Genomic DNA, 19,116 nt, shown 5'->3' with positions numbered 1-19,116 from the left:
GCTGTGACAAATTCATCAAGCCAGTGGCATGTAAGTCTGACTGCTGAAACATCACAGAATTCTCAGATTGTCTCTGGAATAGTCACAAAGTATAATGCGGGATAGAGTGCCCATGAAAAAAACCTCACTATTGCCATAGAATCATGGAATCATTAAGGTTGGAAAAGACCTCTTAAGGTTAACCCAGCACTAACCCAAGTGTCCCCAAGTGCCACACCCACATGTCTTTGAACACTTCTGGGGAGGTGATTATATCACTTCTTGGGCAGCCTATTCCAATGTTCAACTACCCTTTCAGTTAAGGAAATTTTCCCAAGATCCAATCCAAACCTCCCCTTGGTGCTGTTTTGTCTGGTCCATCACTTGTTACCTGGGAGAAAAGAATGACCCCCACCTTGCTACAACCTCCTTTCAGTGTGGGTGGTTTTGTGTGAAATGTGCATGTGCTTACATGCATTTCACACAAAATGTGCTTACACACATTTCACTTTTAAACGTTGTTTTAACTTGATGGGATTTGTGAAATAAAAACAGCAACTGCATATATGTGTTTTTTTAGAAGTTTTAGTAGTGCAAAGCATCACCCAAGCCAGACTAAATAAAGACTAAAACCTCAGTAAATCAGTTCTGATTAAATCTCATAAGAAAATAAAGTAATTGCCAGGAAGAGCTTGTGTTTTCCATGGTTAATTATAAATTCACATGGAAAAACTGCAATTTTTTTTCCTCACTATTGCATAACAGCAGACAAGAGTGTGGTAATTGTGTCTGTGCGGTGTGTGTCTCCAGGGTGTTGTGTGCTCTTGCAGTGTAATACATTCCCTTTATTTTTGTCCTCTCTCTTCCTCCCTCATGATGTGATGGACCTAGAAATACAGAAACCCCCTTCCTCTTCCAAAAGGAGAGAGCAAGGCAACGGCAGATTGACGTGAAGAAAACAGCACTTTGGCAAAAATTCTTTTAATTACTCTTGCAGAATATGTCTCAGAAACTATACAACAGTGAGAGAAATGAAATTGGGAAGGAAATTGTATACATACCTACAATTAGAAGTTTTAAGCAGCACGTTGCTGTTTGTAACACAGTGGGAAAGCACTGCAAGGGCAGCAACATCTTGCTGCTTCAATGAGTAAGCACTCCATCATTTCTGGAGAGGTTCTGTGAAAAAACATTTTATGTTCTTAGAAGAAGGTGCAAGAGCAAGATATGTGGAAAAAAAAAAGTAATAATAATAATAATAATAATATTTTAAAAGCTTTATTTTCATTATATTGTTTCTCTCTGGGTCATAACTTTTAGTGCTTTTGTGTGAGACACTTACTGACAACATGTAACAAATATGGTGTTCGGACCCTGCTGAGCAGCTAGCAAGATTGGACCAGGATGTCTTCTGTCTCCAAGCAGTGCTGCTCTTATGTAGCTAGAGACACTGGGGCCAGATGAGAAAACACGATCCTGTGTGTTCTCTGGTTGCATCCTGACCTGTACTTCTAGTCTTTGCAATGGTATTTTTAGGGCAGTTTGCACCAAGTAGATAGAACTTTATGTCTGTTCAAAGAAGAAGTATTCTAGTTGGTAGGTGTGCACAGTGAGAGAGTGGAATCTCGGATTTTACAGTTATTAACTGACTTCTACTGGATAATTGGTGGATAAAGGTGGAGCTGATAGGGGGAGCAGCAACAGCCCTGCAGATATTGATAAGCCAGGGAATGAGACAGGAATAATCTAAACCCAAGCAAAACCATTTAAAATTTTATAGCAGTAGGAGACACTTGACTTCAAGGATGAACTCTTGAATTGCACCTCCTTCTGAAAAAGAGATGTCCCTATGAGATTCATATTTCATTTCCAAGTCTCTGATGAGAGACTCTCTTTCTTTGCCTTTGTGTGCCTCTTCTCTGTGTTGCCTCTGCATAGATCAGACCAGAAAATACAGGACTTTTATTTTTTTGCCATTCTTTGACTCATCTGCTCTGTGACAGGAGCCATCAGTGCTGTGGTTAAAATGCTGATGTGAAGGAAAAAAGTCCTGACTTTACAGATGTGATAGAAGTGTCCAAAGGAAAGTAGCTTCACTCCTCCACTTAAACTGGCACATTTTTCACATTGCATTTTTTAGCAACTCCGTCCTTTGCTAGAGATGTGAGGATTGTGTGATGGAGCCAAATACCTTATGGCAGTAACCAAAGCAATTTCTATCAGGTGTCAGTGTATGTAAGGAAAGAAATCATGTGCATTGTATGGCAATATGGCAGTTCCCTTAAGTCCTTTTATAACAACTCATCTTCCTGAAATGAGATCATTAGAAAGTGTTATTTGTCAGACTGGAAGAGCTAAAAATGAAGCTTATTTCTTAACAGTGGTTGTCACAATCTTCTGTGTAATAAATGAACTTGTTATACAAGCTCCAAAAGCACTCACATTTTTACTGCAGCAACAGCTTTTCATAATGTAGAAAAATAGTCAGTGCATAGATTATCATGCAAAGCTGTCTATCTCATGAAAACCCTAACAGGTTTCAAGCACTATTTCTAGCCTTAGGTTTTTTAAAAAGGCAAGGTGCTATGGAACCTAAAGTGTACTTTAAGCTTTGAATGTGGGAGTAATCTTATATTGAGGATGTTTGTGTTTGGTCATATGACTCTAAAATCCAAAAGACTGCTTTGAGCTGGCCAAATTGACACTATAAAGCATTCCTTTACAGGTTCTCTTTCAAAATATGTTATGTAGGTAGTACAATATGAAAGACAGTATTTACTGCAAAACTGAGAAGCAACTCTAAAGAAATCTGACTTTTTAATTTTTTTTTTTTTAATTATAGGTATCTCAGTTGTCTTGGATTGAAAAGAAAGTAGCTGCTGCTCTCTTTGGGACTCCACCAACTTCAACAGTAGAAGAAGCACTGCAGAATTTCCTTAAGGTAAGTCCTAGCCAAGAGTTTTCCTGTGTTGCTGTTTACCAGCTGTTTTATGTGTGTATTGTCAAGATGTCTGTTCAACAGATTATGTACAGTAGCTATAAATTCAGGGCTCTTCTAAACACCACTGATAATAAAATGTTTTCTTCTTTTCAGTTTTAAAGTTAGTTTGAACATGAATGGTTAGCAGCTTTCTTTTCTTTATTTAGTTTCAGGAAGTTCTCCAATTAATTGTCATGGTTAATAGTTATTGAATTGAATGGAATATGGATATAGATTAGTTACATATGCTGTTGAAACAAATGAACCATAGTGATAGTTGCTGATTTGTCTGTTTCTGCAAGAAGGTTTACATAGGCAAGGAAGACTTTGACATTGTGATGCTTCTCTTTTTTCTGATCTGAAACTTTTTTCATTGAATTTCAGTAGAAGCCTTTTTTATTTGTGGAGATGAAATGGCTTTTGCAGTGAAGTAGAGAAGAAAGCGCTGTCATATAGGTCCATGATCCTGAGCATTCTATTTGAACACAGCTATGAGAAAACACCACATTAATAAAATAAATCTATCTTTTAGTGCTTTCCAAAGGAATCATTTTTGCTTCTGGAGCTCAAAAAACATACAAGTTTTACACATGACTGGATTCAGAGCATAAACTTCTATCATTCCAACTACTTTCAGAAAGTTTTTCAAAGAAATTGAACCAACATATTTTCCTAACTATCAAAAGCGCTTCTTTTCGGTGTTGTTAGTCTATTTAAAGATTGAATGATCTCCTGAATTTTGGACAATACAATACATTACCATTTTCCCAGTTTAGGAGATTTTATCTTGAAGGTCAAATTCCAAAAATGGTAGAAATAATTTGAAACATTCACTTTAGCTTCAGGGCATTTTGTGGTTGGCTGCAGAATGACTGTGGTTTTAAGTCATCTTCAGCAACAAAAATCAAATTACTGTCTAAAAGACAACTGTTTGTGTTTCTTTTTCAGTTGTTTGATTCTACACAATTGTGGTGAAAGCAGCATTGTTTTGGTCCAAGGATTACAGCTACTATAAATTTCACTGATGTAATTTTTCCCTCCCAAAAGCTGTTTTTAGATTAAAAGATGCTTCTTCATTAGTAGATAATTAGTAAGGGTTTTACTCATCTTGCAGGCTTCTATATCCTTGATTTGTTTTTTTTAAAAAAGGCATTATTGAACTTCTTTAATTACCTGAAGTTTTCAGAAGATGAATATTAGAGAAGAAAGGTGAACCCGGAGGTAGAACATAAGAGTCTGTGGAAGAGAAATACTTGTAAAATTGATAAACACATTCTTTACTCATTACACAAAGTGTGAATGGTTGATTGCTTTCTTATTTCTTTGATGAGGAAATAAATATTAATAGTCTAGAGACAGTGGTATCTTTAAACCTACTTTATAAGTGAATGATTCCAATAGATCTTGTACAGATCTTTATAGAGCACTTAGGGAGAGAGGAGAGCAAGCAGTACAGAACGTTTTTGTGTGTTCACTATCAGTATCTCATATGCCTGGTTTAGAGTTTGAGTTTTGTATTTCCTTGTTTTCTTGATGTTTTTTTTAAGTGCTACTGAACAGATTACATTACACAGAGTAGGGATGATTCTGTCTCATGTTTGAGGAAATGTAGTGCATTATTAAAAATGTTATGCAGACCACATAAATCTCATTACACAAGTTTTATGTCTATTTTATTTCCTGTTTTTTATTATTTAGGCAGAAGAAATGCATCCAGGATATTCCAAATGCAATTATGTGTATTTGGCAAAGGTAACCAAGTCCTTCTAAAAATAATGATTTGTAGACTCTGGTGTTCTTACAGTGGTCTGATTGGAAACAAAATGTTTTTTCTTCTCAGTGCTATAAAGATCTTGGCCAGAAAAACAATGCACTGAAGTACTGTGATTCTGCACTGTCAATTCTCTCAGTTACTAATGAGGTGGGTATTGAGAGTGATAACTTGTTCCCTTGTGACTGTTCTCTTGTCTTTGGCATCCATTACTGCACTGCCGGTAACAACATAATGTTGCGGTTTTTCCTCTGAGCACAGAACATTCCTTTTTCCTCCACTCTAGGTTGGCTCATTACAGTTGTCTGTATCAACAGGGACTTGTCTGTATCAGAAATTGAATTGTACTCTTTGTAATTCAAGCCACTTCATTAGATCATCTTGAGCATAAGCAGTTGAGTGTGTCACTCTAGATGTGCTGAAATTTTGACCCAGACCTACATTTTTCTCAGTTGAAAGCATTCTGGATTTTTGTCCTACAGTCTCTGTTCCTGAAAGCTTCTGGTTTGTGATTCTTGTCATGGGCAGTTTAACTACAGCAGAGGCAGATGAGTTATTCACGATTGGCTTTGTCTTCAATCACAGGGCAGTTAAGGAGGCAGAGTTCTTCAAGTCACATCTACTGGCATATAATTTGTGCTAAGAGATTACTAGATTCCTCTTGAGGCCCATTAGAGTATTTTAGGCCCATTAGAGTATTTTTGTTATGTGGACACAAAATTTCTACAAATATTTGAGAGATTTTTAATTATTTAGTTTCTCAAATATAAACCAAGTCATGGCAAAACTCTGATCTCCTGTAGAAGCAAGTTCCATGACTGACCTATGACTGGAAACATCTTACCATCCTAGAGCATCCTAGACGAGTTCAAACCTGAGCTTTTTCAGCCTAAGGGACCCCCTCTGAGCACAGCAGATGTGGAATGGAGAGAGGGAGGTGATTCCTGAGAGGAACTGGCCCCATCCCATTAAATTCTTTGAAGTTAACGAAAAAGACCATTAAATAACTCTGTAGCTTGATTGACAATAAATGCTGTGTGTGGAGCACTAACATGTTTATGTCAAGTGTTCCTGCTTGGAAGAAAGACCCCTGCATGCCTCACCAACCACTGCTCCTGGGTGGCCTAATTTTTGGTCCCAGTTTGTAGTATGTACCAATCATAAATTAAGTAATCATTGCTTAAGCTCAGTGTTTCTTTAAATATGTATTGATACTGATATGACATTAACAATTATTTAATTCTCTTTATTCTTTACTTACTGTTAAAATATACCTTCAGCTTGCCTATTACAGAACATAGGAAAGGGTGCTATAAATTATCTGTTTAATATCCCATCACATTTTTGAAGTATCAGCAGATCTGAGAAGGAGAAGGAACCGTGAGGTGAAGGCAAGGATTCAAGAGCAGTCTGAGGGATAGGTGTATGTATTCCGGTAAGCAGTGTGGTGATGAAGATAAGAATTACACTGATTTGTGAACAGAAAAGCGAGCATCAAACGGGCCCCAAAAATCTTTTGTCCATCTAAAGAGGACAAGATGATATGACCTCTCCTGTTTTGACTAATTCTATAGGTTTCACAGATTTGTCTCCTTTGTCTTGTTTACTTGTGATGTGTTTTGAGTTAAATTTAGAAAAAAAAAGAGTCCAGAAGAATATGGCGTTAGGGCAGTAGTATGTAATTCAATTTTAAAAAAAACAACCAAGCACTCAGCACAGGGTCAAAAAACCCAAGTGCACACTGAAAGAAATTACTGTGAAATGGAGATCTGGAACATGAACTCTGCTGTTGCTGACTGTTACCTCAAATCCCATCTGAATTCAAATATTACATGTTGTTTTGGTTATTGTATTACAGAAAGACTGTTACTGATTTTTGGGAAAACGTGTTGGAAGTGAAGTGGTTCAGGGCTTGGAGCTGTATGTAGAAATAACATTTAGTGGGATTAGTTTAAGAGGGGGGAAGAGACTGTAATAAGACTGAAGAGGCATTGGGGAGAGAGTAATAAACGGATACTAATAAAGTGCCTGAATTCACTGCAGTTCTGTAGAAGATGGGGTTTTTGGTCTGAAAAAAAAAACAGGTCAGCAGCAGTCTGAGGATTTCTTTCTGTTTGCCACAGTTCAGGATCTCAAGGTTTTCAGCAGTGTGGTATTTTGTCACAGTCGTGTGAAACCCATCATTCCCAAGCGTAATCATAGTTTCTCATATGAGTTTTCTCTTTCTTCAAGCAGGGGAATTCCTATATTGTTTTTAAATGTTGGCTTCTATGAAAAACATGTATTTGTATGAAGGCATAAAATCAGGAGCAGACTGAGAGACAAAGTTGCTGGAAAGGTGCCACACTGAGGAAACATATAGTATTTCATGATACAAATCATCCTGCAGAAAAATAATCATAGACAATGGTTTACTTTTTATTGCTTCTGTGCATCCACAGTTTCCAGTGACTTCTGGGAACCAAAGGTGCTTGCCATCAGCAAAGTAGCCCATAGCCTGTTTTAATCCTCAGGTCAAATTCTCAGCTGCTGTAACTCAGGACACTTCTTTGGCACTTTTTCTAGGATTCATTTCATGTAACATTTCAAGTTAAGTGATATTATTTTTGTCTTGAATCTTATGTCACATCCAAATATCTCTTATGTGCAACTATCTGTTCTACCATTTACAGGATTTGTTTTAATTCAAGGGGTCAAGTGGCTTCTAAATATAGCTAATTCTTGTTAAAGGAAAAAAAATCAGATGGCCTGTTTCAAACCTATTCTGAATCTTAAAAAGGATACACAGAAATTATAAAAAAAGAAGCAAGTTCTGATTGAGTGAGTCCTGCAAATTAAGTGTTACAGGAGGATTTTTAAAAATAGGACAGTTTTTTAAAATAATTTGGCACATCAGTCTATGTAATTTTTTTTTTTATTTTAAAAGGAAATATGTGAGATTTGGTTCAAATTACATCTGGAAAAACAAAGCTGATATTACAGTGCAAGTTTAAAGATCTTTCTCTATCCTCTGTAAACAAAAAACCTCCAAGGAATCAATACAGTCCTTCTTTGGCCATAAAGAGTGTTGAGTGGTACTTCACTGCTGGAGGTGCATGGGACATTAAATTGTCCAGTTTTTCTCTGGTTACTACCCAGGTGGATAACCTCAGGGTCCTGGGAAACATTTGCCTCTTCAGTAAAAGAGATCCCAATGTTCAGAGCTGCTGTGAGTTATTGTAAGTACATAACAGCTGCTCTGTTCATCTAGTGGAAGTTGCATTACCCTTACTGAGACTCATTACTTTGTAGTGAGCTCAAAGCCTTGCTGAGTGTGACTACATGAAGAGCTGTTGAAACCAGATGTGGTGGACTATTGTGGTGGAACAAAATTACTTTTTTAAATTTGAAGAGAAAAATGTAATTTAGTTTTGAAATCATGACTGTCTGTCTTGCATACAGAAAGACAGAACAGGTGTGGGTGTGTGGGTGTGTGGGGGTGTGTGTGTACAGTTAAACACGAGGTCCTTTGCTTGCAAGGGGAATAAGACCCTAGTTTCTTGTTTATAATGAAGAAAGATTGTTGCAAGTTGTCAGGGCTGAAACTCATAGAATTTCAAGTCTCAATGTAGGATTATAAAGTGTAATAGTGTCTTCTTGTGTCTGGAGATGAGCATGACGATGAACTGTGTGCTTGTAGGACCAGTAAGCTCACCACAAAGGAGTTAACAGCCTAGCAGAGAAAGAGATTAAAATTTCAAGGTTCTATCTCTATTACATTTTTTAAAAAATTAATCTAAAAAGCAGCAGTTGTGTTTCAAAAAGTGTAGGCGCATAGTCTTGGAAGATATGAAGACAGGAAAGCAGGAAAAATGCAAAGGAACTCTATTTGCACTGAGTTGTGAAAGTCTTACTTGAAATGTAGATAAAAACTTCCCTAAAAAAGAGTTTTCCCTAAGCAAGTGTTTTACAAAATTGTTAGTGATTCTGTGCACTCCATCCTTCCCAGTAATTAGAAATTATGGCAATTCAATGTTGATATTAATGAGCAAGAGAGATTTAGATATTACAGAAATTCATTATTATGGCATTCACTTCTTACAGGTGAAGAATTGCAGGAAGCAGAGACTTAAAAACTCTGCCTTCAGCCTGTGACATCTGAAACTCATGTGGAGGAAGTGATAAATGTAATAGTAGGCAGAAACAATGGCTGAATGTTTACACAGGAATGCAGCTGCTGAGGAGAAATCATGCTCATACAATTTTCTTACACTTTTCTTTTAACACCATAGTTGATCTCCCTGGCTATTAATTTCATTTTTAATGTTACCTATAAGGAGAAAAGTGTGAGTTACAGAGGGATGGAAGAGAGGTCAGAGTATAAACTTCGGGACCCATCAGCTGTTCTGTTCCAACAGACCATTTGTGTATCTGGATTTTCAAGATTTTCTGAGAAATACTCACTCCAGCCACCATGGATTGGTCATATGAGCAGACCTTGTTGTGATATTTCCAACAGATCTTATTTGAAGCTGCTATTGTAATCTGTCCTTCTAAGTAAGAATTTGAGGAGAAAAAACTAATTTACTCTTGCTTTTAAAGTGAAGGTTGCAAATTATGACTTATTTTAGTAAAAAACTACCAATTGAAACTGAGTAATTTGGGCTAACCTTATAAGTGTTTTTGTTTTCTCATCAACCAGAATATTTTCCTTTCACATCTGTTCAGAGAATATTTGTTGCTTTAGATATTTTGCACATTTTTGTCCTCCCGATAGCCAGCAAAAGTCAATGGTGTTTCAACAGAAAAATAATGGAAGTGTTCAGATTTGTGTTTATTTTGAATTCTAGGCTATTATTTTACTGCTAGTACTGTTTGTGGAGCTGAACAAGAATTTCCTAATAGCTATCACCTAAAGCTAAATTATTTTTTGAGTGTGCTTAAAAATTCTATTCCTTAATTAGTGGTTTTGTATACAATGAATGTGACTCCTTCATGCTCAGGGACTACACTTTTTAAAAACTCATTATAAAGAGATCAAATTTCAAACTAAAATTCTAGGGGGAAATGAGACATTTGTTGAAGAGTTGCTAAAATACTTTGAGACTGCCCATATTTTAAATTATTTTGCACTTCAAAGAGTAGTCTATGTTTCTCTTAGTGATCAGATCAATTTCCTATCTGCATGTTTTTGAAGTCCTTGAAAAAAGGTTTGTTTGCATTGTGTACTTACTTCTTCTCTCCCTCTGAAAATGATTCCAAAAAGTGATAAAGGTATTTTTTGTGATGTCACAGTTTCATACATAAGGATGAAATTTATCCTGGTAAATACCAAGCTTATTATATTTATTATTAAACTGACTATCACACAATATTTGTTTCAACATCCTATCAAAGCTAACACAGTTTTAGCGTAGTTTTTAGTCCAGTGAGACTGCTCAGCAGCCAATTCCCAGAAGTATGGACTGTGTCTCTGCCGTTGGAATTCTGATTATGCAGGGGCAGAGTGGAAGAAGTATTCACAAAGGTGGTGGTACACTCCAGGATTACAAAATAGATTGGCAAAAACCCATTTTGAATGTTTGTAAAGTAGCTGGGCCAAGTCAATCTCCTGTGATTTTGAAATATATTGTTTTTGAGGCAATATACAGAGTGAAGGAAAGCCTTGACAGGCACCTTTCTGAGGGGGCTGTATCTGGGTGTGATTGTGGTCAGATTGTTTCAGCAATGACTGTGCAGAAAGACAAGCTGTACATCCCATCATGGGAGAGGCAACAGGCAGACAGAAAGAGGAGAATGTCTTGAACACCAAAAGCTCCACATTGTATACAACAGTAAAAGAAAACCAGATCACAAGTGAAATTCAGTCTTTCAAGTCAGAAAAGAACTAGCCAATTGAAATTTTACATTACTACTAACTATTCTGAATTGTATTTTGCTATTCTTTAATTTTTCAACACTAGTCCTTGAACAAGCTGAATTGTTGATTCATATTCTTCTGGGTGTGAAAGGGTATTTTTCTGTCTACTTGAGGTAATATCCAAAAATCTGTAATTACTGACAGCTGCATATTTTAAAGCTGTGCTTGCCTTGATCCTAAAAGCCTTGAGAAGTTATAGTTAATCCCCCAAGAAGACAGTGATAATATGAAAGAGCATAGAATACCCCAGCTTGGCATGTACAGCAGTCATGTAGAAGTTGGCACATGGGTAACTGCAATTGCGTATTGCAATATCAAAGGAGAAAACTAATGGTATTTATACAATTGTTAGTGCACACTACAGTCACACCATCTCTGAAAGTCTGTCAGGAAACCAAGAAGGGATAGGATGGCATTTAGCTTTGGATGATTTACACTGTCCACAAGAGCTATTGCTCTTTAACAACTCTTGTGCATGTTTGGGAGTCTCTTCTGCTACAGTCCAGGATTTCTCCTGGAGCTGTGAGGGAATGATACAGCTGTACCCAAAAGCAGCAGTGTCTCTCAGCACCTCATTGCTGTTACTGCGTATCAGAGTACAGCTTTGGACCACCCTTGCAGCCCAGTTCGTTTAATATACCATGCTGCCCTGCTGACTTCTGTGAAACCCTACAGGATGCATGTCAGCTTGGGATTTGGCAGTGGTTGTACACAATTATGTTTTCATTGGCTGGTGTGACTATTTTGGTCGTGGTCATAAGGGTGTATCATTCTCTGTTGACAGTTGGGACTTTGTCAACAAGTGCACACATGTGCAGTGCCTTGGTTGAATGTGTTAGCGCATAAGGAAATTATTAGCAGAGATGGAAGGTAAAATCATTATCTTTCTGTCTTGGCCTTAATTACCGTTTAATTTTTACATGCACATTTGTGTGGGCAATTCTCCATGTATATGTATCAGTAACTTTTTTTCAGCAAAGATGAACTGTCAAAATGTGGACTACTTCCAGTTAAACCAACATTCCCTTTTTCCCACCAGTTCTCTCTTCCTTCTTGCTCTTGTTTTCAACTCCCTCTCTCCCCTTGTTCAGTCCCTGGCCTCCCAGGCCTTTTTTTCCTGTGCATATCCCTTGTGAATGATGAAAGTAAAGCAACAAAATAGGAATAAGGCAAAATACAGTCCCTGACCCTGTAATTTGAATACCTTTTGTGTAGCAGTTTGCTGAACATTTTGAACTCATGTTCAACTCTGAAAATGATATAAGGAGTGTTTAATAAATGTTAGCCTTGACAGTAGAAAGACAAGGTTGAAAATGGCTGTATGTTCAGTCAGTGCTGAACTAAGCCTCAGGGTGAACAAATGGGGCTGACGCAAGTATATTGCATTCCTCCTACAACTTGCACTTCTTCTGCTTGCCACACACTGAAGAGAGAGCCTGCTGTCTGGAAAGAAAGAAAAAAAAAATCTGACCTTATTGTTCATTTTCAGAAAGCCACAGACCCAGAAATCCACAAGGAAGAGAGTTGGCTCAAGACAGGATTTATGGGTTTTTCTTTCCATTAGCAGTCAAGCTTTGGGCAATAATGACATTTTGACCCTTAAAACCAGAAACTAGTATACTGAACAGAGTTGTGGCTTCTCTCTCCTTTTAGCATGACACACCTCTTGGTCTGGAAGGACTCTCTCCAAAGGTGACATAATAGTTCCCTTCACCCCTTTACTGACCATTCTCAGCTTTGTTTTTAATGCCATTACCGATTTTTTTCAACGCTTTTGGAATATGAGCTCTTATTGACTGGAAGCTGCTGGCTCAATTAATGCAACCCGTTAAGCAGTTTGCAACAATAATTCCTGCTTTAACTCATGTAGTCCTGTTTAGAACTGGCAAACCAGAGGTAGAAGGCTTTGCACGTTTGCAGTTTCTTCTCCAGACAGTTCTTAGAACAATCATGGGTTTGTTCCGTTCTTTTTCTTAAGCCCAGAGGAAGATTCAGGGAAGATTGCCCAATGTTTTCTGGACCTTTTCAAACTTGTGAAGCTCATTGCCCAAAATAATCCTTTACTTCTAAAGAGACAATTATTCAAAGTTGTTTGGAGATATATTTTTAAAATGCTGTATCCTGCAAAATGAGTAGAGAATCCCATTAATTCATGAAATGCTGAACACTATTCAGATATGAGAAAATCTGCACCTTTATAATTTTCATCTTAGAAAAGTGTCATGAGAGTACAACCAGATACAATGAAACTTTTCCATTTCTTAGTAGCATGGGACAATATCTGGCTTTTTACTTTTTTTATTTAATGTTGTTTAGAATCATTTTCACAAGTTGACCACAGTCAGTACAGAAGAGTGTATTTGCCCTGAATTAAGGGGAAATTTTGAGTTTTTCAGTTTTTGTTGAAAGCAACGGCCTTGTGCTCCAGACAGCCTGTAGTGACGTGGAGTTTAAGGGGTGCTCAGTGCTGTATGACATTTCCTTCTGTTAGAGTATTTTGGCAAAAGCTTACTGGCTTTGCCTTTTAAGGCCTCTGATAAATGATTAGGCAGATAGTTTAGCCTATTGTTGCCAGTAGGAGTAAGGCAGTAACTCCAAGAGGAGTGTCCAGCTAATGTATTAATGCCTTAATCCAGACCAATAATATGATGTAGTTTGACATGTCTGGCATATGGTTTCTATCATCTCAATATTCTTCTCTGTTCCTCCATGACATTATAGACAACTAACCAAAATAAAGACAAGCAGGAATTTCTTCACCCGTAAAATATATTCTAAAATGTTCTGTATTTTGTTCCAGCTCTTTGATTGATTGGGTAATGAAGTGATCGTGAAATTCAGTGATGACTTCAGTGATTGCCTACAGTATTTTCTTTCAGAATATCCTGTGGCATTATCCTTACTGGTCCCTGTCATTAGAAATACACAAAATCTGCAATGTTCAGGCAGTTTTCACTTGCAGTGTAAAGAAATATCCATGGGTGCGTGTGTTGGGTGTTTGTACCCTTACAAGCCTGCAGACATGAGGTGCTGACATTTTAGAAATGTTTCAAACCAGGGGCATTTTGCAAGCTAAAAGTTTTGCAGCAGCAGCCGAAGGAAGCAGATTATATCCAGGGAACATTTAAAAATAAGTAGAATGATGGAGTTTTTGTACCATGGTTACATGCTTATATTCATGTGCCCTTTTCCAAATAGATTATACATGGAATAGCCAAAACATATGTCACTGGGTACCTGTGAGACAGTCTTAGGACTGGCTTAAGTTTAAAGCCCTATGCAAACTGTGCACTTAAAACATTGGCCTAAAAGGAGCCTTTTCCTGCTGCCCTAGGAGTACAGTGTTGTGTTGGCTCTGAGCACAGCAGGTCAGTTGCCTCTTGCTCCCATATTGGCCCCACTCTACTGAGAGCCCAGTAGCATAGGCAGAGCCCATTCCGGAAGATACTGAGGGTGCAGTCAGCCCATGGTGGCTATTACAGGGGGCTATGGCTGCATGCAGTGAAACCACAATCTAACCTATGTCATTAATTACATTTCCCAATGTTTTCTTCTTAGTTGTGTACTAAATCATTAGCAAACATCACAGAACATCTATGGAGAAACTGCATGTGGTCAGGATGCAAGATTGTGTCAGGTATAAGGCAAGACAATACTTTATGCAAAGTACACCAATAAAAGTTATATCCCAAGCTGAAGGGCTTACTGGTCTGCTGAGAAGGCTATTTGTGGGCTAACATTTTAAGTACTTTAACAGAGTTGTAAAGGGAGGGCCACCATCTGGCTTTTGTTTTCACTTCAAACTTTATTTTTGTATTCACTGATAAATTAACTTACTATGCAGTCTTTACATTTTGTGGCTGTTGCAGTTGTGTGTTATGTCTGTTGTTAGTAGAGAAATGTGGATAGGCACATATTAGGCAAATGAAGGGATTTATCCTAAGTTGATGCATGGTTGTCTGTTTCTTTCAGGATAAAGAGGCCCAGAAAGACTTAGAGGCTTTACTTCTTACACTGAAGCTCTGATACTACGTACTTTTAACTCTTCATGCTGTAATAAAATTGCAAAACTAAAATGAGAATCTACAGTGACTGGAAACTGCGGGTGAATTTCAGCTAAGTCAATGGAAAAACAGCCCTTGATTTTGGTTGCTTGGATCATGGCCTTCAAGTGTCTGGCGATTATGATATTAAAATAATACATTCATTTTTGATTATTTATAATCTTGTACTGAAGTTTAATTTCAGATTTCTGACACTGTGAGTCTGATTTTCTGAACACGAAGTCCAATGCAGGCAATGGACATACTAGGGGTTAGACTGCAAAAGGAATAAATCTCACTCTTTTGAAAGATTAATCAACTAGTACATGATACCAGCATAGAACTGTGTTTAGCATAAACAAACAAAAAAGTGTTTCTATAGTAAAATATATTTATATCAACTAATTTACACAGATGTGTACAGAAGAAAATAATTAATATTTATGTTTACACATTTCTCTACTCTTAAAAAAATTATGATCTTGTTGGAGTTAAACAGAGCTGTTGCCGCAACAAAGCTCTTTTTACTTTAAATCTATTGTTGGTTTTACAAAGAAATGTAAAAATTTTATAAATTCAATATTATAATTTATTTGTAACATCAAGTACAATATTAAAAATTAGACCAATTAAATAAAGGGGTTTAGATTAATCTGTTACAGCTGTGATGTTTAATGGATTTGTATCAGGACCTCCATCAAGGTTGTGAAGTCTGGCTCTCTGTCTTTGAAGAGTGGCCTAATGTGGTTTCATCACAGTGTCTTTGAAGAAACTTGTCCAGCGTGTGTCCATCACTAACTTTTTATATCATCTATATAACATAACCTGTACATAAAAATAGATTACTAAAGACCTACTGCTTCCATCTGAGTGTGTTGGATTGGACAGCAGTATTTTCAATAAAATGTAGCAGACAGGGAGAGAATTTCCATTCACCACTGGAGTGATCCAGAATACACCAGAGTCTATAGAAGAATAGAGGCCAATTGTGATTGACTTTTAATTCAAGATCTTAATCTAGGTGCATTTCTGTTAAAGGACGTAGAATTGAGTAAGGACAACTACATGTTCCCTTGGTCTATTTGATGTGTAAGATGATGTGGACCACTTTATGGCAAAGACAGGGAGATCTTCAAAAATTAAAATATGCATTTTAGTTTTTTCTAATGTTCATCCTGTGGAAAAATAGTTTCCATATGTCTTTCTCAATTCCAGAGTTCTTTTTTTTTAATACCTAATCTCATAGGAAAGGGAAAATACAATGAAAGATTAATCCTAAGTGTTCCTTCTGTGATTGTGATTCACACAGAGTAATTGATTTATGAACAGGAAAGCTAGAAAGGTGACACATCATGATTCTGGTTAAGAGCTATTGGTGAAGTCTGCTTTTGATGTTTTCATAGCCAATGCAGGAAGCATACTTTAAAAGAATCTACAAGAGTGATTTGTACTTAGGGTCGTTGTTAACAATTCAGTATCACCTAGGAAGATGTAATAAGGAGGCCTTTACTGAAATCAATTTTATGCTAATTGATATCCTTTGTAAAATAATTTGGATTATGCAATAGATACTTCATTAACAAGTAATTATTGGTGATGAAAGCTGAAAGTGTATTGGAGGAATAGATTAGAACAAGAAGTTACTTACATTAATTACTGAAATTACATGACGTAAGTAGGATTTGCCTCATTAAGGGCAAATATTAAGTCTTGAATTACTTGAAGTAATTAACAGAAAGAGATTGGAGGAGACCAGGCTAGTTGTAATTCTATGGAAAAGGACATGCAGATTCCAGTGAGTGGCAAGTTAATTATGGGTCAATAATGTTATGTTTTTGTGAAAAAGCAAATTTCATACTAGACTGAATAAGTAAACATTCCCCATTAAATTCACATGAAATAACCTTTTACTCTAATTAGGCCTAATAAGTTCTAATGAGGTCTGAGCTAGTATACTGTATCTGGTTTCAGGCACCACACTTGAGGGAGGTTGGGGGATAACTGGAAGGAGTCCAGTGGAAAGAGAGACAAGAAAGATGAGAGTGCTAGACAACATTATTTTGCATGTAAAACATGAAAGAATTTGGTGTGTTTAGTCTGCAGGAGCAAGGACCAAAGGAGTATTCACACTTATAAAAAGCTTTTGGTAAGAAGACAGTAAAAAAAAAAAAAACACAACCTTGTTGTCCACACTCCCTATTCATAGGACAAGAGGTATTTGCCTACCTTCAGATTAGGCATTAGGACAAAATAATCCTGATGGCAGCTTTGCAAAGCCCTGCAATACATTTCCTGAGAACATTATAAAATCATTTACTGAAGTTTTAGTATAAAAGTTAAATCAGATTTCATACATTGGCAGTGTTTAAAGCACAGTTCATCCTCTGGCAGAGGTTGGATTAGATGACTTCTTAAGATCCCTTCCTGGGGAGTGCACAACTCCAGCTCCCTGTGAGCCATAGGCACTCCTGCAGGAGTTCCAAAGTCCATGGGCTGTGTCTGCACACACTGGCGGAGCATTTGGGCCCAGACTACCAAATGAGTTTGTACTTTGAAGTATTTATCAGCATGTTTCAAGACGAATTTAAAGATGTGCATCATGACTGCCATTGACTATTTCTTATAACTGTGGCTTTAATCTACGTGGTTACATTTTTAAAGAAATTTACAATTTTATAAATGAAATTACTGATCTTTCTTTTCAGCCTTCTGAATTAAGCCCATTCTGTTTTAATTTTTGCTCATTACTAGTGTATGTGTAGAATTACAAAGTAATGTGTGAGAGAAAAAGCTGGACTTAATTATTTCATTCTAACTTGTCATTAGTAGTTTGCAGAAATATTAGTCACACAGGTAAAAAACAGCTAAGATATTTTGTGCTCGTAAAAGTTGTTATTAATTAGTATACATGAGCATTCTCATGTATACTATTTAGTATTAGATTTGCTAATCTGAGAGCTTTTTAAATTGAAACATGTTCCCTAGATTGTTCCCTAATTTCTCCTTGGAACAAAGCTTTTGTATTTAGTTGTAGGCCCAGGCTATCTGTTCTCTGTGTCATACCAGCTGGACAAAAAGCAAGCATAGCTCCAGAGGGCCATATGTTTTCTTTTTTGTTTAAAATATCCACAAGCAGACAGTCACTTCCGTAGTTTTGTCTCTGTGGAGGAGCTAGATTCTGTGATTCTGTATTAACCCCCTGCGGGTTTGAAGCCATATGGCACACTCGGGGCTGCAGGCTTCCTTCAGTTCTGCTGTGCCATCTCTTGTTTGGTCTCTGCTCCAGTACGTACACTGTAAGTCCTCTGTGGTAATTTGCCTCTTTACATACTGAAAAAAAGGTGAGCTCAGGGGGCCTACTAGTTCTGCCATCCAGGATGATTGAGGTAAGTTTTATTGTGGTGAAGCTAAGGCTTCTGTCACCAACCCTTATCCCTTTGCAGTAGTCCCTCTGCAACACACAAAGCACAATACATTTTTTTGCAGCAATGGCACAGACACATTGTGGAAATGGTTAGCAGAGATATGCTCTCATACTACTTTGTTTATAGCACTGTCCTTCTGCAGAGTCAAGGTGAGATGCACATTTCTGTGTAGGAATATTAATACACAGACTTCTGCAGTCAGTTAGAAAGCTGTCCACCTGTGGTGGGTAGCTGATGATCTAGAAAAGAAAGTGACAATTCCTACATCCAGTTCAATTTAAAAAAAACTCTCGCCTAAATCCATGCCTACAACTCTGTTAATATAGTAGTAAGAGCCTGAACTAAAAAACAAACAAAAGACCCCCCAAAGCAAAAAACAACACTGAAACCAAAGCAGCAATAAAAGAAATGTGATGAAGATATGGCTACCAGAGATCCAGCCATGTTGAACCCAAACATTAATGAGTTATTTGGATCTACTTATCTTCAGCCATTACTACCTGATCACATTCTACTTGAAATACTTGGAACTGTACGGAGGTATTATGAATTCCAGCAAGATTGATGGGTTTTCTGTAATTTTCCTGGACATTCTGGAGGCTAGTCTTTTGGTGTTTTTTTTCAGTGGGCACAATAATGCCTTACACCTATTCCAAATCAGAAAGACTTGTGGTAATGTGACAAAATTGTATTGCAGCATTCGTCCAGTGCAAACTCAAGAAGGAGTGACTCTGAAGGGCCAACATTATTATTTGCTCTTTTTTTCTTCTGCACTTAAGATTAAATTCTTGTTTTCCGTCACTTTTCCTTCTTACAGGCTTCCAAGTTCCTTGTAGAAGAAACAAATCAAACTGTCTTGACAATACAAAAAGAAGTAAGCTTTTCTGGCCCTGTCTATGTTTGTGTAACCCATGCATGTGTGATGCTGGGAAATGAAGCACTGGAACTAAGAATGTGAAACATTAATAATTTTTTTTTTTTAGGAAATATTTTACTCATTTAAATAAACAACCAGTTAC

At 37.1% G+C, this 19,116-nt stretch overlaps 1 protein-coding gene across 8 annotated transcripts in view; it reads left to right on the top strand.

Moving 5' to 3' along the window:
* Window positions 1–19,116, top strand: part of RMDN2 (regulator of microtubule dynamics 2) — a 179,558-nt gene that overhangs the window by 70,850 nt on the left and 89,592 nt on the right. For 6 of the 8 annotated variants that reach the window (XM_033053844.1, XM_033053843.2, XM_033053841.1 and 3 more), the window contains 5 exons: window positions 2,822–2,920; window positions 4,658–4,711; window positions 4,800–4,880; window positions 12,283–12,321; window positions 14,602–15,327. In XM_033053844.1, coding sequence (XP_032909735.1) covers window positions 2,822–2,920; window positions 4,658–4,711; window positions 4,800–4,880; window positions 12,283–12,321; window positions 14,602–14,655 — 327 coding nt within the window. In that variant the 3' untranslated portion in view covers window positions 14,656–15,327. Of the gene's footprint in view, window positions 1–2,821; window positions 2,921–4,657; window positions 4,712–4,799; window positions 4,881–12,282; window positions 12,322–14,601; window positions 15,328–19,116 lie in introns of those variants that run through there. The other 2 variants (XM_033053848.1, XR_004417285.1) reach the window with 2 other exon arrangements.

The sequence above is a fragment of the Catharus ustulatus genome, chromosome 3 (assembly GCF_009819885.2).
Source record: "Catharus ustulatus isolate bCatUst1 chromosome 3, bCatUst1.pri.v2, whole genome shotgun sequence".
Lineage (NCBI taxonomy): Eukaryota > Metazoa > Chordata > Aves > Passeriformes > Turdidae > Catharus > Catharus ustulatus.
Note: the sequence above shows the minus strand (reverse complement) of the source record. Positions and strands in the feature narration are given on the sequence as shown.